This window comes from Xiphias gladius, chromosome 10 (genome assembly GCF_016859285.1).
Source record: "Xiphias gladius isolate SHS-SW01 ecotype Sanya breed wild chromosome 10, ASM1685928v1, whole genome shotgun sequence".
NCBI classification, from domain to species: domain Eukaryota; kingdom Metazoa; phylum Chordata; class Actinopteri; order Istiophoriformes; family Xiphiidae; genus Xiphias; species Xiphias gladius.
The window spans coordinates 23636366-23653273 of record NC_053409.1 but is presented as its reverse complement, the minus strand read 5'-3'; the positions used below and the strand labels follow the sequence as shown (position 1 = coordinate 23653273).

Genomic DNA, 16908 nt, shown 5'->3' with positions numbered 1-16908 from the left:
ACACGCACACAGGCACACACACCTCCTCCCCCCAACACAACCACTTTGAGGCCCTCCTTCCCCCAGCTGGATGCCCGTGACGGGTCAGACAGGCCTGCCCTGCAAAAAAATAATTAAAACTTCTTTAAATGAGAGACACTACAGCACTTGCTTTCTAAAACCAACCCACATATTTTGCTTCTCTGGTTGTGATCTGACCTGGCTCAGTAGGCAGCTGCTCGGGGACATGCGTCATTTCATATATAGATGATTAAGCGCCGTCCTTCACTGAGACACCAACATGGCTCCTTACTCCTAATCGTCAGCTCGATTCACAGCATTCAGAAGGCTGTAAAAGGCAACAACTCATGGCATCACCTACAGCAAACCGCCACCACAGCTTCACTGTTTGGACTGTCTTCCTGCTGTTGCACTCAGTTCATTTTCCAGACCAAAACTCGGAGGCCTAATGGCAGAAACTGAGTTCACCAGATTCATGCTGGCTTTGCAAAGTTAATCAGCTACACTAAGGGCACATGAAATGATCTCGAGCTGCCATTGGTCTTCTAACTTTTAACTCGCTTTTAAAACCTTAACACTAAAAATAAAATCTGATGATAAACGGAATGTTTTTTGCAGTGTAGAAACAGGCCTCGGGGCCAGGAGCCAAGCCAGTAAAGCTGCTAGCAGGTGGGGGCAGCTGGGCTTGCCTGGTCCCCAGAATCAGCACAGCACCCCACATTGTTCTTGAGGTTACTGCCTGAGAGCCCCATGAAATCCAGGGTGGGCTGCAAAGGCTTGGGCCATGGGAACGGCTCCAGAAATAATAAAACCTCACACTCTGCACATTTTGGGAGTTGGAGAGGACGGCTTATCGTGGCTGATCATTAGGATCCGAATCAGCTCGGAATAATCGCCATGCATAGCAAATGCGCAGCAGAGTCCCTTGGTGGCATTGATAGATTGATGTAGTGACAATGGGTTTCACGGTGAATAGTGACGCGACAAGACCACAAACGCAAACACCAATTAGACATTATCTTTTTTTTTTATTATTATTTATCCCTTAGTATTTGTCCCACAATCAAAACCAAAAATGTCTTGCAGTATGCAGTCAATTATAGGCTACCGTCCCTTTTGAAGGAATGGACGATTAAGACAATGACATATAAAGCCCCAAACAGGATCCAGTGTATAAAACCAAGGTGTTAAACACCCTCGAGTTTCAACTTAACTGCGGCTGTGAATTGTTTTTTTACCTGTTTGGGGTTCTGTGTTTTGGGTCAGGTTAGCATGCCCCACATCACTGGAAGTGATCTTCAAGGAGAAGTCCTCACTCCTGGCCACTTGCTTGAAGTGGTAAATGCCTAAGGTAAGATTCTGATGTTCCATCTCCATCTTATACTTTGTCAGTCCTTGAACTGCACTTTCTCAGCTGTCAACTGTAGCATCCTTTTCTTTGAGTTCCCTGTTTTTGATGTTTGAGTTCTTTGCCTAGTCTGTTTAGCCATGGTGGCTTAACCTTCACAGTTCTGCTTCTCCTAAAACAGCTTGTTTTGCTGAAGTGTAAACACGTCTCACCTTGAAAATGTCCCCCTGGAAACACACCCAGCTGAGAGCAACGTCAGATATCTGAAAATGCCTGAGACCCCATTTGCACTTGTCATTTCAAGTGTCTCATGTCTGGATGAATTCCATATGAGAATAAAGACACTTTTGTTTACACTTACCCAAACTCAGTATTTGAGTCTCTGTGGGTGAGATCACAAAGCTCACTGTAATCCATTTTGGTTTTCATACATGGAGCATACAAATCAGGCTCAGCTCTACTCCAGTCCAGACTTAGCGGTTTAGTTTCAACAGTTAAAGTTATTTATGAACTACAAGGGCTCTTACCCACACCACTCCCTCGCCCTTAGAGATCATTCAGTGGTTGCGCTGATCAGTTATCAGATACACACTACAACAGCTCGGTGCACCTTCTGCGTGACTTCACCTGGCTAGCAAAGAGGTTTGAAAGATCAGATTCAAGAACATCTTGAACGCTTCTTAGATGCAAGAAATGGACGGATTTACACTTAGCTCTTTGAGATCCGATCTTCTCTAAGACGCATGAAGTGACTAAGCATAAATGGGGTCTGAGAGAGCATCGGATGGTTAGTGTTAAGGTTGAGTGAAGTCCAGTAAGGCTTTTTTGAATTCTTTGTGGTTTTTTAGTGTTTGTTTGGTTTGTTTTTTATTGATATACCTGTGTTATTGGCTATTGGTTATTGTTTTGGCTCTAGCTCTACCATCTTCCTCAGAAGCAGAAAAAGTAAGACAGGTATACTAGACGCACACATTTTTAAAAACGCAAAATGTCCAGAATACAGGGCTGAAATCCCAGACCGCTGCAAGGTAGAGAGAGAATCACACCATGGACTAGCAGACGGCAGGATTGTCACATCTGATAGCAACATGTGGGTAGAGGAGGAAACAGAAATTTGTAATGGATCCCAGTGGACATAAATCTGGGACAGCGTCCTAAGAAGCTGCTAGTAAACAGCAGAAATGACTTTCTTGTCGTTTCCAGCATATGCCCACCTGGCAACTCATGTTGCACATGCATACCTGTGATTCTTAGGTAGGCAGTACAGTTACAGCCTTTGCTTATTAACTCATTTAAAAAGACATTAATTAAACCACCAATGTTCTCTGCCAGTTAACTAATTCTGTACGTAAAATGATGCAGATTCTTACTTTTATGTTACAGTTTGACATTTCTACCTTGATTAATAGAGTAATACAGTTATAATAGAGATGCTTTACCACGGAGCTTCCCCTGACTATAGGACTTGCTATTGTGAGTTTCTATTGTGAACTGGGCTTAGAGACAGCACTGGGCCACCATGATTTACCACAGCCAGCAAAAGACCAGAGCAGTGGTGTTGAAAGCGGTGTGACAGGCAGCCGTGGAGGCCAAAAACCAACTACCTTTGGTGTCTATGTCACTTCAGGATATATGGTTTCCCCCTCTGCGGCCTGTCACCACTAACTTCTCACGTTCAAGTTCCACCAAAGGCAGAGGGAGGGGAGGTGGTGCCGAGCCCAGCCAGGGGTGCTGTTAAACCCCCAAACTTCTTCCATTTGGTACAAAGATGTCATTGAGCCTTGTCTTTGCACCTGCTCAAGTCGTGGAGGAGATGGCAGAGGCTCTTCCTGTGTGTCTGGGGAGGGGGGGAGTGGGGGTGTAGGGCTGTTAGGAGCTGGGGGGTGAGGCAACAGTCCGCCACATCCCTGCTGCAAAACAAGCTCAACAAACGGTGTTTAGGGAATTTTTTTCTTCAAAAGGCGAACTGCAGCCATGCCAGATAAGTCAACAAATGGGGTCCAGTGAAACTTTGTTCGTCGTGTGAGGGGCTTTTTGTGAGAGAGGTTGTGTAGAGAGAGGGGGAAACGGTTGGTGGGAGGCGGGATGGGGAGGCTGAACTACGACCACATAAAGAGGAGAGCTAGGAGGACGCGGTTTGGAGATGGCGAGTTGGACCACCCTAAATGTACGGTTCTCTGGATGCTGATGCCCTCTCAGGTGGCAGCGGTTGAAACACCTCCACCACCCCCCTCCCTCCGGGCTCACAATGAGGAAACTGTTTCAATGAGACAAGGGCTCTGCCCCCAAACCCGCTGACAGAGAGAGATTAGAATAACAATGGCCTGGGTTAATGACATTTGTGCCGTTAGAAGACTCAAAGTCGTTACTAAAAAAGCCATTAGGCCTCCAAGTCAAAGAGAATGAAAGGAGTGGGCTTTTTTCTACGCTGATTACTTGCAGCGAATTCTAAACAGAACAGTGATCAAGAGACAAAACACCAGCAGTTCAATGTCCCATTCTATGGCAGGTCCTGGGTATTCTTCATGCTGCTATAACTACTTTTTTAGCTTATGAGATAGTGGCTTGTTTCACGAATTAGCTGCCGTTCCTTTAAGGGCTTTCACCCGACTTCTGCACTCAGTTCCACTCATCATGTTGAGGCAGCAGGCAGAGCCGAGTTGGAGCCAGCAGAAGGGGGCAAAAAAAACCGGGAGGGGGGGGGGGAGAAGGCTTTGAAGAAGACTGAGCTCACAAAGCTGTATTTTAAAGTTGGATGGCACATCAGAGGCACGAGCAGCTACAGTTCTGCCTTTTTAAGGGATATATGCGCTCATGCTACAGCATCCAAAAGGAGCATTCCCTTTAAAGCCGAGCAGAGTGAGACCAAACATTCACCGCCATGCTCCGAGGCCTAATTATCCCCTGGATCACAAACAGAACTCTGGTTTCAGAGGAGCAGACATGAACAGAGGATAGCTGTATCTGAAAATAATTACATGTGACATGGTTTCAGCTGTTATTTACATTCACATTATAGGGTGACACTATCGTTTAGAACAACGTGGTGCAAAAGTAAAATAGGTTTAATTTTCTTCGCTCCCTGTGTCCTGGAAGCTTACGTCTAACAGAGATCAGATAGGAAAAGACATAAAAATTGAACGAAAAGAAATGCTTAAATGATTCATCCTAGGATGCAGTTGTACCAAGAATCATAAATATATTCTACTGTATGTATTCCAGACAATTGGTGCCGTAATATCCCCGACCAGGGCTTATCACATAGTTGAGGCCAAGGTCCAGGAGAAAAGGCTATAAATATGTGAAATGGTCTTTTAGCTGCTCACGTGACGAAGGGGTTCATTTCCTTTTCAGCTTAGTCCTCCTTCCTCCAAAGCCCAGAAATCATCCTTCCTGCATCTTTCTATATAAAAAGTCCATTTGACATCATGGGAACCGAAAAAAATACAAAACAGACACAGCAGGCTAGTAGTTGTCTGGATGAGACCACCGAGCCAAGAACTGACCCGGTTGCATGTTTTTTTGAGGGTAAGGTCAGAATGCTTTGACTGAATTCATCGTGTCTCATACAACGCTTTTGCCTTATGAAACGTTTGTTTCGTTTAGCCTTGGTTAGCATACTGAACTCTTAAGACTGTTAAAATTTACACTGATACCAGATAGGCTTTTGTAAGGGTGTTGGCGAAACAGTCTCCGTGGCAGAGTCTGTCTGGCGTTTTGTATCGTAAACCGTGCCTGTCTGAAGTGTGATGCGTCTGTTTTCTACAACTGTGCCAAAATGTATGCTTGAAACAAATCAGTTTGTATGAGGCAACATCTAAAAAGCATGAACATGCTAAAAAGCATGGCCATTCGTAACAATAACAAACTGTTTACGTGGGTAACCACTTGAATACATGGGAAAAATCCGGCCTTCATAACCTCTTACTGAGCTCTGTGTCTCTTGCGGGTCTTTGCAGGTTCAGCGTGATGAATCCTAGAAATTGGAATCATGGCGCACACTTTTGGACAGTCTTAGTCGTCGTGTGAAGGGTATAAAAATAGGTCTCGAGAGAGAAATTCAAATATTGCCTACTTTCACACCTCTGCACACTTGGCCGATCGCTGGGGGTTAATGTCTGATAGACCTAAAAAGGGTCGACAAACCCCCCACACTGACACGTCGGGGTTAGGCGGTGCCAGAGTTCTGCTCAACGATCTAGCAAGCACTTCATTTGAAGCATGCGGACACACTAAGGTTTGACCAGGACACAAGCTAAACACTGTTGCCTTTGGACAGAGCTAACTGGATCAGTTCTCTCGATTTAGCAAACAACCTCGACTGCTTGTAACAACAACCTGAGCTACTTCCTATGACAATTCAGACAAGCCCGGCAACATTTAGATGGCGAAATGATGGAGTAAACACATGATTCCCTTCTCTCAAAATCAACCACGTTCAAGCTGCTGACTCTTAAATTGTCATTTTAGATATTAACAGCAGCTGAAACTAGCGAAATAAACTTAAACTCCTTGGTGGCCAGCACGATAAGCAACCAGTAGGGAGCAAGACAAGGGTCAAGCCCAACAATAGATGCACCAAATGTTCTCCTTCAAATGTTCATGTCGGAATTCCCATGCCTCTAACATTACACTAAATCAACGTTTCAAGTAAATAAGACAACTGCGGGGGTCGGCGCTGTGAATAGGGGACTACTGCGGGGGTCGGCGCCCCTGACAAGAGAAGTAGCAAGGCACGTGGGCTGGGCAAAGAAACGGGAGCCGGCTGGTGAAAGGGGTTTGTGATAGGATATATGAAATACGGCTGCGAGAAATTAGGATGCCTACATCTGAAAGGATGTGCGACATGTGCTCAGCCCTCACATGAACGCTCACCGCCTCACTCCCACACAGGCTTGGAGAGGCGACTGGGGAGAGAGGAGCTGAGGAAATGCCTGTGGCCGAGCCTCTTATTTTTCCATGGCAGCGTTATAAACATATATATCAATAACATCTCCTATATGTACCCTCTCTGCCCACAGACCTGTGGCTGGCCTCTCAAAAGCAGCACTGTGTTATTACTGCCTGCGATGAATGCCTTCTGTGTGTGTGCGCATACATGTTCTTATCTGTCTTCTGTTGCTCTCACATGCATGCCTGTGTATGAGTGTGACATATAATAAGTGCAAATGTTTATTTCCAAAGGCTTCCTGTGTAAATTATCCTGCTCGGCCTAACACAGGTAGATTCACTGAGCCTGACGCGTGGGCGTAAATATGTCACCGAAATAGACCGGAGGTAAATGGTGGAGATTGTGCGTCGGCTGAATGGGCCCGACTGTCTCGGAAATAGTAATAAATAGGTCTTTGCATCCACAAGTTTGCAGCTTAGCCTCCCCCCTAACCAGTAAAGCCTAACAAGTTTACCTGTTTATGTACATATGAGGATTTTATTGATTATTTACAGTGTAGCCATTCAGGGATGGAAATGTTCATCATTCGATATTTGTGTCATGTCAAGTTCCCAAGACTGTTGCTGATGTGTGTGTTTAGTTCAGCCTGCATCCTGTCAAAATTGTGATCACTGATTTAAATTTTAAGACATTCGTTAAATGTATTAGAATTGCTTTTTCATATCGTGGCCATCTCATCTGTTGGACATAAAGAAAACACGTTTAAGACTTTTAATCTCATTTTTTTGGGTTTATCCAACAAAGTTTCCGCACATAAGTAACAAAATAAATAAACTGGCAGCGCATTCTCAGCTTATATGGTAGGTTTTAGCATTTGTTTTTTATATATTTACACTCAGTTGCCAGTTTATTAGATATACCTGGCCAAAACTAATCCTGTCTAATGCAACAGCGCTGCAATAAATCCTACTTTCAACTAATATTTAGTCTTCTATCGTCGATAATAATGAGGGGGAAAAAATATCTGAAACAAGTCTCAGTATACAGGGAGAACAAATACCCAGCGCGATAAACTAAAACCTCTAAAATGACCATAGAATTGACTCAACTCCTCTCTTCAGTTTCAGTAAAACCTGAGTAAATAACCTTTGTGGAGGTAGGATTTCTTTCAGTATTGTTGTATCAGACAACAACGGCTTTAGCCAGCGGCACTTAATGAACCAACAGCTCGACATATATCACATGAGCATGTATTTTAAGGATGATCTTTAATGTATCGTGTGTTTATGTCGGTACTCCTCGTCCCACCCGGCCACACAATACAGTTCCCTTTGGTGACAAGGAATTTAAACTCGAAGTTGAATTTGACGTTTAGACGGCGCACACAAGAGTTTTCGCCCCCCCCCACTGGTGGAAAGGCAGCACAGCGGCCCAGCAGTCCAGGAACGCTGTTGACTGGCGGTTGGGGAGAGACGGAAAGCGACCCCTGAGAATCCAAAGTCCCCAAATCAAACCCTTCGTAAGCCTGACAGTCCTCCACTAACACACTTTGCAGCAGTGTAAGAACGTCACTACTTTGTGCTTTGCTACTGTCGTGAAAACTAGTCCTTTTTAAACCTTGTGAACAACCGACCAAAGCTGTTTTTGGGATAACCTTATTTTCATCTCATTAAATAGCTAAAGCATACATTGCTACACCTGTCAATACTTTGTATTTTGCCCGAAAGGCTTTCTTTCTTCCTTCCAAATGGTACATCTGACGATGATATCACAGGCCGAGCGGCAGCAAGAAACACTCGTTTTGGCCCCAAGACTTATTTAGCTAAAGAAAAAAAAAAAAAAAAACTGTAAAACATTCATACATTCATCCATCCTCATCCCCTAGGACAAAGACAAGTACCAGTGCGGAGAGAAAAGGCTATAAATATGTGAAATGGTCTTTTAACTGCTCACGTGACGAAGGGATTCATTTCTTTTCAGCTTTAGTCCTCCTTCCTCCAAAGCCCAGAAATCATCCTTCCTACGTCTTTCTATATAAAAAAGTCCATTTGACAAACATCATGGGAACCGAAAAAAAAAATACAAAACAGACACAGCAGGCTAAAAGTAGCTGTCTGGACGAGACCACCGAGCCAAGAACTGACTCGGTTGCATGTTTTTTTTCCTGTTCTGACCCCCCCTTGTCAGTATATAATCCTACGGTCTTAAAACAGTGTCAACACACTGCGCCGCCCGTTGCTATTTATTCGGCACTTGGTTGTGTCCTCCTTGTGCATTTTTCAAAAGGTCTCAGCCCACCAAAATACTTTGGGCTTTTTGGGGTGACGCTTGACTTTAAGTCATCTCGTTTTATCGTCCGTTTCTTCTTATTTGTAAGTGTTGGTAGTACAAAGTTACTCTGTTTAAACTCTGTTGACAGTAGAAATGCAACAACTCTGCTTCTCCGTGCGCTAACAGTAATACAGACGAAAAACAATTTAAAATTATGTTGTTTGCGATATCTGTGTGTCTGGTATTGTCTTTTTTTTGGGTGTTTTTCCCGCTTTTCTCTGTAATTACATGTTCTCAAATCAAAAATACCACAAGAACACCATCCCTTAAACTGTGCATGATGTGCTTTTGTCTTGCTACCTCTTCTCTAAAATTACCTCCTCTTTTGAAAATAGTCATGACTAACATACAGAGCACGAAACGATATGATCTAAAATTTATTGTTTGGATGGGATCTCCCAGCGAGGGGCGAGCCAGTGCCGCATGTTTTCGCCATAACTCACACACAGCGGATGATATCAAGGTGCCAAGCCCTAAGCTATTTAAGCCTTCCTCTTGTCCTGGAGCCGTTTCTTTGAAGATTTACCAGTGAAAGGCTTCGGCCGGGCCTGATTTTGACTCTTGCGCCGTGAAGGTGCACCCGTTGGGCCCAGCAGAGCTCGCGGTCGCTTTTATTTGACACGTCCCGCCTCCCGTCACGCTCTCGTGGCACCGTCCCGTCGAGGTTTCGAGGCATCCATAAGCTTTCGATTCATTTTTACATCTGCAGAAACACACGTGCAACACATGGAGATCTTTGAGTCAAGGTGACGGAGAAAAACGTGTCCGTCAATCACGCTGGGAACAAGCCAAGGGCAGCTAATGGGCCCCCCCTCTGTTGGTTCGGTGCTTTATATGTTACACTTTGGCTGTTTTTTTTCCTTTGCAATTAACGCTAGATGGGGAGTTACAACGTCAGTCAGGAAAAATGGCACCGGAGGACAAAAAGGTCTTCAAGTGGGCCCTGTAGCGATACAAATCCACGTCCTTCTGCTTCCCACCCTTGGGTTGTTTCACAGTCACAATTCGTAAAGTTCTGCTGTGTGTTCAAACAAACCGTTCCCCTTTAAAAGAGTCTGCTGACAGGAGCCTCGGAACCAGGGAGCCTTCCCTTCTCCACACAATCTCGAAATTCTCATACATACATTTGAGTTTGTGAAACCGTTTTGGCGACGCATGATGAGCCCGGGGATTATTGTCATAGCCAACCCCAATATTATAGAATTACAGTCAGACAGAGCGACTCCTGGTGCTGCGCGGACAATTACTCTGCGGCCTGGATCTCAGTGGAAAAGCTGCATTAGAGGAAAAACCTCAGTCTATCAGATGCTGAAAAACGGGGAAGTGTTGGCAGATAAAGTGTCAATACCCACCAAAGTAATCACAGCAGGGCTCAGAGGGGGTCTGACTCCGTTTTATTAGAGAGTTCCTCTCCAAGAAGAAACGAAACACCAACGGGTTCCTGCAAACTGCAGACAGGCTCCGGTAAAAGCAACATTCATATCAGCTCTTCGCCTTTCTCCTAGGACGGTAGGAGACGTGATTTGGCCTATGACTCGTCTTTCTCTGGACCTTCCGGGTTGGACTGACCTTTGGTGTTATCTGGAAGCCGACTTCCTCAGAGACTCTCTCGACCTGCCGGAGCTCCCGTTTGAAAAGACCACGTTTTACACATGGGGCTCCTGAGGCCGGGGCTCACACGAGCGTGATGGCTCCTCGGGCGGCTTCATCCGGACGCTTCGCCTCCCTCTCCCCCGCGGGCTTTACCCATGCCCGGCACTGGCGGCTCAGCCCGCTCGCTCAGCGGGGAGCTGCCTCCATCTCGTGGTGAAGGACGTGTCCTACATAAAAGCCCCCGCGTGTCTCTGAGCACAGCGGGGAAACCGGGGCCTGACGCCGAGGACGGGCATCTCAAGGTGGCAGTGTCGCTCCACGAGTGATTTTTTTTTTTTTTCCCCCATGTTAAATATCTGAGCCAGGGGCACAGAGGTACGAGGCCACAGCGAGTCCAAGTAAGATCCAACGTTGAAGGGGGACCCGGGTAAAAAAAAAATACAGAAATGATACCTGCTTCATTTAAGGAAATAACATGTTGCAGCATATCAGACTCATTTGTAAAAGAGAAGTTGGTCAGTCAGTTAAAACAGGAACACTGTTTACCCAGGGTACAACAGCAAACAGTGTCAGACCCGAGAAAAAGTTGTGTCACATTGTAAACACACTGATCAAAAATCCAATCCGGACTGTTCGGAGGGAAGGGACAACCCAAAGCCCCCACCCAAAGGTGGCTTTAATTCAGAGGCCGTCTCCACCTCAATGTTCACGGTAGGTCTGAAAGCTGGGCCGCCGCCCTGCCGCTCCTCCGCTCTGGGGAATCGGCGGGGTTGGGGCGGGGAGCACCTCGGGCCCGGGCCTCCTCCAGGCGCTGCGAGGGGCTGCCGCCTCCGTCCCTCGCTTTCTTTGAACCTTGTACCCAGAGAGAAAAAGCTGTGGAAAGTCAAAACGTAGTGTTTTTTGAATGATACTCTCAGACACTGAAATGAGACTGATTAACTTAACTCAAGGTCAAATTAAGGGGGTGACTTGGTTTTATCTGGTCGACACGCACCTTTTGGTTGTTATTTATGCATCACTCGGGTGGTTTTACAGGTAGAAGGCTTGTTACGTCCGGTATCGTGTACCGGGCGACAGAGTGGCGGCGGCGGAGCCGCGTTGTCTTGAATAGAGACTCATTTCAAAGTGGACACATGTACTGACTGCGGGTAAATACCAGTTCGCCTCTTTAAGATACTTTCCGATGCAACACAACAGGTAAACAGAAGCTTTTGCAAACTGACGCCATCTCTGGATCATGTTGTGACACAATGTTATAATAAGCAACGGATTTCTCGGTGACAACTGAGCGAGCTCTGTCGGCCGATGAAGACCGTGAGAGGCGGTTGAAAGCTCTGGGAAAAAAGAAAAAAAAAAGCTAGTAAGTGCAGCGTGAGTTAGGACGCATTTGTCAAGCTACGCCTTCCAAGGTCCGGACGTGATGCTGGGCCGGGTTTTCACATTCACGTTCAAGTTCGACTCCTCAGAACCACCGACAGCCGGTAAAGGGCCGGTTTCCGCTGCGGGCGAGGCGCTTTCCTTCGGTTTGCTGGGATGGAAGGTCGGTGCCGTTCAGGACCCGGGACTCTGCGCGACCAGGACTCACCAGGGGCGCAATGATACGGTCAGCTCGCGGTTCGGTGCCAGCCCCCTCCCCCCCACAAGAGAAAGCAGAACGTCCGTATTCATTCACCTTCCTTTTTTGGTGGATTTTTTTTCGAGCAAAACGCAAGAATAAGAAAAAAAAATCTTAAATCAACTAATCAACTTTTTTAGCGAGCAGATCCCGAATGAATCAGGGAAATTAAGAAACCCTTTGATGAGAAGATAAAAAAAGCCAGTGTCATAATTTTTCTCCAGACGCCTTAATTAGCCAAAAAAAAAAAAAAAAACAGGTTTGGAACTCTTCAAAGAACCGGATTACTTGTCTCTGGCCTGAGGACACGCAGCAATAAAAGCACGTCGGAATTGTCAAGCACTCTTCGGTGGAGACCTCCTGACGGTTCACAATATCACTACCTGTGATTTCATTTCACCCTCTAGCGTCTCACGCGTGCGACAACAGCGGCGCGTTCCCTCCGAGAAGCGTCGCGGGACGCAAAGGGGCGCGTTGCCTGGCACAGATCGAACCGGCTCCGTCGCTCAGACACATCACAGGGGTTAACTGTGTGTAAATAAAGTCTGGGGGGGGTCTAGGCATTACACCACCGAAGACATCTCGCTGAAATAAAAAGAAAAACAGGATTAAACACAGGAAGGCAGTGGATTTAAGTCAATGCCATGCTGCACACGTGTGTGTGTGTGTGTGTGTGTGTGTGTGTGTGTGGCTTTCGACCGAGAGTCAGTGACGCTGTTGAAGGGGTTAGGATCAGTGTCAGGGGGTAGGGGTTTTTTTTTTTTTTGGCCAAGTAACCGAGATGTTCGGGGACGCACTGTGCCACCGGGGGGGGGGTCGCTCAAGTCGCGTGGGCAGAGATGAGTCAAAGAAACAGGCTGAAGTCGGTGCGTCGGTGTCTGAAGAGTGCGTCGCGCGTCCGCAGTCGCAAACCGTCGGCGATCGAGAAAAAAAACAACAACCAGACAAAACCCGAAAAAAAATCAGCTGCTTCAACAAATGAACAGCAGCGGGGGGGGGCAGTGCTCGGTCGGTACAACCGGGGGGAAATGAGCCGAGTCAGTCGGTCAAGCAGTTTTCTGTGGTCGCCTTTATTTTCATCAGGCTTTCACAACATCGAGTCGTGATCGTTTCCTTAATGTCAGTTTTCTGGGTCGGCGCCTGGCAGAACTGAGCTTCCCTTTGCCCCCACAAAATGGTGCACGACAGCGCCGGAGACCGGATGGTTCAACTGGGACCCCGTTGATATTAAAGCCGGCGAAGGGGCCGAAAACGCGCGCACTCGCCGTGGTTGCGCGATTGAACGCGCTTCCTGTCACATGGGGTTAGGGATAGTTTCACCAGTCTGGGGATACAGTAGGACAGTGTGAGGACTGGATACAAACAATGAAAACCTACGACGTGACTTCAGTAGAACTGATTTGGGGTCAGTTGTGTATTTTTTATTTATTAGTATTTTTTTTTAATTATTATCATATTTATTTATTGTAAAGACAAAGAACATGGCTGAGCTGAGAGAAGTCTCCCAAATCCCCTTGCGATGCCCCTGGTTGTTAGAGACAGGTAGGACTTCGGTGGGGGGGGGTCACTGAGGTGGAAAAACAAAAAGTTAATTCTGGGGTAATCGTGACAGGTATTTTAGCCCGAGACAAATTGTTTTTCAGATCTTTGTAGCTCAAAATTTCCTACATTCAACTTTCCAAAAAAGTTTAAGGAGTATCACATATCGAGCAAAGGGGACAGTGACACATGGCGAAATACCGACACGGGGATCGAGGTTTCTCCAAGACCAGGACTGTCATTCATGGTGACGTCTGAGAGCGTCAAGATTTGCGGAGACACTTCAGGACAAGAAGTCGGGGAAGCGCCGCAGGAAGACCGACGTTATGCGGAGGAACGATCGCAGCCTGAGCCCGGCGTGTCGTTGGCTGACTGGGCTTAAGCGATCCCGGCCTCGGTCCCCCTGAGAAAAGCCCGAACCCAGCGGGCGCCTGCCGCGTCGCTCCGGGACGATTCGACGGGGGAAAACGTTCGGCAGCCACCGGCCCACTCTCTGCTGAACGAGGTGGGACCTGGCCACGCCCACCCCCGTCACTCGCTGTGCGGCCATTGGCTGGCGGGAATTACCCGGCGCCTGGATGTGGCCGCTGCCAGGGGTTTATAGGCCAAACTGTTAAAACTCCCCGAACTCCGCGGTCCTCCCCGACACTTGTTGCTGCTGCCCGCGCACCGCTGGGAGAGGCCACGAGAAAACCGCTTCAGCATTTCCTTCAGGGTTTTCCCGCGGGGAGTGATGAACTCCATCGACCCTCAGTCCCATCAGCAGCACCAGCACCACACGTCCCCTGCCGTCGGCTGTCTCCCACCCAAAGGCGCCCAGGAGGCCCCGGACATGGCCGCTGTCTACTGCGACAACTTCAGCAGCATGTACCACCAGCAGAGCCTCCAGGGCGCACAGAGACCCGCCGGCTACGGCCTCGGGGATTACGCGTCGTCTCCAAACCCCTACCTGTGGCTCAACGGTCCGGGCGTCAACTCCTCCGCGTCTTACCTGCACGGCAACAACCCGGCGTCGTTCATCCCGCCCTCCTACGGCTCGCAGCGGCAGTTCATTACAAACTCACCTGGATTCGCCGGGCCCGACCTGGGCTGGCTGTCCATCGCCAGCCAGGAGGAGCTGCTGAAGCTGGTGCGGCCGCCCTACTCCTACTCGGCGCTCATAGCCATGGCCATCCAGAATGCGCACGAGAAGAAGCTGACGCTGAGCCAGATCTACCAGTACGTCGCCGACAATTTCCCCTTTTATAAGAAGAGCAAGGCCGGCTGGCAGAACTCGATCCGGCACAACCTGTCTCTGAACGACTGCTTCAAGAAAGTGCCGAGGGACGAGGACGATCCAGGTACCGTGAACGCACCGGGGGGAACGCGGTTATAAACAGTGTGCGGAGCGTGTAGGTGCAGTTCAGTCCCCTGGGAGTCCTAGTGAGGCCGAATTAGATGAGAGCGTGAGTTAAACTGACAAAAAAGAAAAAGAAAAAAAAAAGCTCTACAGCACGGTAGGCTGACGAGCCTCGCCGGTTACATGTGTGGTCAGACAAGTCTCGTCAACACTCAGCCCCGGCTCATTTTCTTCTAAGAATCCTGAGCTGGCACTGATGGGCGCTAGAAAATCAGCCAGTGGTTGAAGTTGAACACGGGTAGATGGTGCAGAAGCTCTTAATACAATAACAAGGCTCATTATTAAGTAGTAAGTAGGTTATATATATTTCCTGGAAATATACCTGGAATTTTACAGCATTTATGTTCTATAAAATAGTAGGTCCATCGCACTAAAACGTGTATTTCTGACCTGTACTTCAGGCCTGAGTGACAGTCAGATCAAGGAAGGTGCTGTTTGCCAGTGTTCCTTCCGCCTGCAGAGACACCGGTAAATCCAAGAACATGCTCAAACTGAGCTCCCCGGAAAACGGACAGGAATACACGAGATAAACGGGGACAGCTTTCGTAAAGTTTAGGTTTGAAAGATATGGGATAGAAGTTTGCTATGACGGACAGAAGTTCTCTCCCCGCTGCATTTATGTCATCCCTTGACCGAAAAAAGGCTGAAAATAGGCGAATAAAGGAAAGAGAAAGTTTGCGTTTTATTGAGACCATGTAACTCACACACAATAAGCCCCAGATTGTCCATCAGGTAAAGCCACACGCGACCAAAAGCCTAACAGTTTATTTGCAATATGTTCTGTGTCTCCACCTTCGATCACAGGAAAAGGTAACTACTGGACGCTGGACCCAAACTGTGAAAAGATGTTCGACAACGGAAACTTCCGCAGGAAAAGGAAAAGGCGGTCAGATCCGAGCAGCGCAGGAGGAGCGGCGGCGGCGGCGGCGGGGGCCACAAAAGTGGAGGACGGCAGGCCAGCAGCGGTGGCCTCGCTGAAGCCCTCAGACAGTCCCCAGCTCCTGGGGCCGTCCTCCCCGGAGATGGAGGCCATGAACGAAAACCACAAGAGCTCGTTGTCGTCGTCCCCGCCTGGACTGGCCTCATCCGCTCCCTGTTTCAATAACTTTTACAGCAGCATGTCGACGCTCAGCTCGGGGCCCCCCAGCCGGCAGGGGTCCCTAGGACTGGTCAACGAACTGTCGAATAGGAACATTACGGCCCTGAGCCCGTACCACCCCGGCCACGGCGGACAGGACGCGGGGGCGTCGGAGCACGGCGAGGGTTTGCATTTCAACCGTGGAGTGTACTACAACACGTTTGGCGGTGGGCAGGGCGGACAGTTCAACAGCCACTTCTACAACAGCTTCAGCGTCAACAGCCTGATTTATCCCAGGGAAGGGACTGAGCTATAGGAGCCGCTTTACCCCGACTGCACACTCTATTAGGGACTTCCTGCTGTGTGAACCCCCCCCCCCCCCCCTTGAAAAACACACGTGCATACATACTTGCATTGCAGCAGAGAGGTCAGAGTGCAGGCTAGGTGGCGGCTGTTCTGCCACACGGACGTAACGCTCCCTTCACTGATCCGTTCACAGGAGAGACCAGAGAACATAAAGTATTTTAGCTACGCTTGATTTAACTCGACGGGCGCTCGAACTGTGGAAACACCAGCCGGAAAAATCAAACAAATTATTACTTAACTTTTTTTTTTTTTTCTGTTTTCTGACTATATCAAAGCTCCTACTTTGCTCTTAATGCTAAAAATATATTTGCAAAGTGAAACAACCACTGAAGACCCGTGTTCTTTCCTAATATTTTAAACATCTATTTAACTTTTTTTTTTTTTTCTCCTCTCGTTTTCGGCAGCGTCCACCGAAACCTTCCCAGGTCCTCACTGTCGTGAATGCTGAATTCCTCACGGTTTGATCACGATGCTGAATTCACGGTTTGTTCAATCAATCAAGTTGAGATCTGCCAAAGTTGCCTTTTATGAGACCGCCATTACCTCAAAACAGCGATCGTACGAGATGAAAGTGCCCTGCTATAAAGGGTTCACCTGTATATTTAGACCGTTTCCAAACGCAGCAATAATTGATTCAACACAAACAGGTTCCGAGACAGGGCTCGCCTTTTTTTTTTTTTTTTTTTTTTTTATATATCCTCCATGTTGACTGAAACCACAGCACTAAGACTCATGTAAATTCTTTATA

The 16908-nt window shown here is 47.6% G+C and overlaps 1 protein-coding gene across 1 annotated transcript; it reads left to right on the top strand.

Annotated features, from left to right (window-relative positions):
• The first annotated feature begins 14050 nt into the window (after positions 1-14050).
• Positions 14051-16110, top strand: foxi2 (forkhead box I2). The gene is made up of 2 exons (XM_040137914.1): positions 14051-14657; positions 15521-16110. The coding sequence occupies exons 1-2, from the start codon at positions 14051-14053 to the stop codon at positions 16108-16110; spliced, it is 1197 nt and encodes a 398-aa protein (XP_039993848.1).
• Positions 16111-16908: the final 798 nt, after the last annotated feature.

Bases quoted from the DNA above. Each gene is read 5' to 3' on its own strand.
- foxi2 (XM_040137914.1), top strand. From the start codon at position 14,051: ATGAACTCCATCGACCCTCAGTCCCATCAGCAGCACCAGCACCACACG. The intron at 14,658-15,520 runs GTACCGTGAACG...CTTCGATCACAG, and splicing joins GAGGGACGAGGACGATCCAG to GAAAAGGTAACTACTGGACG.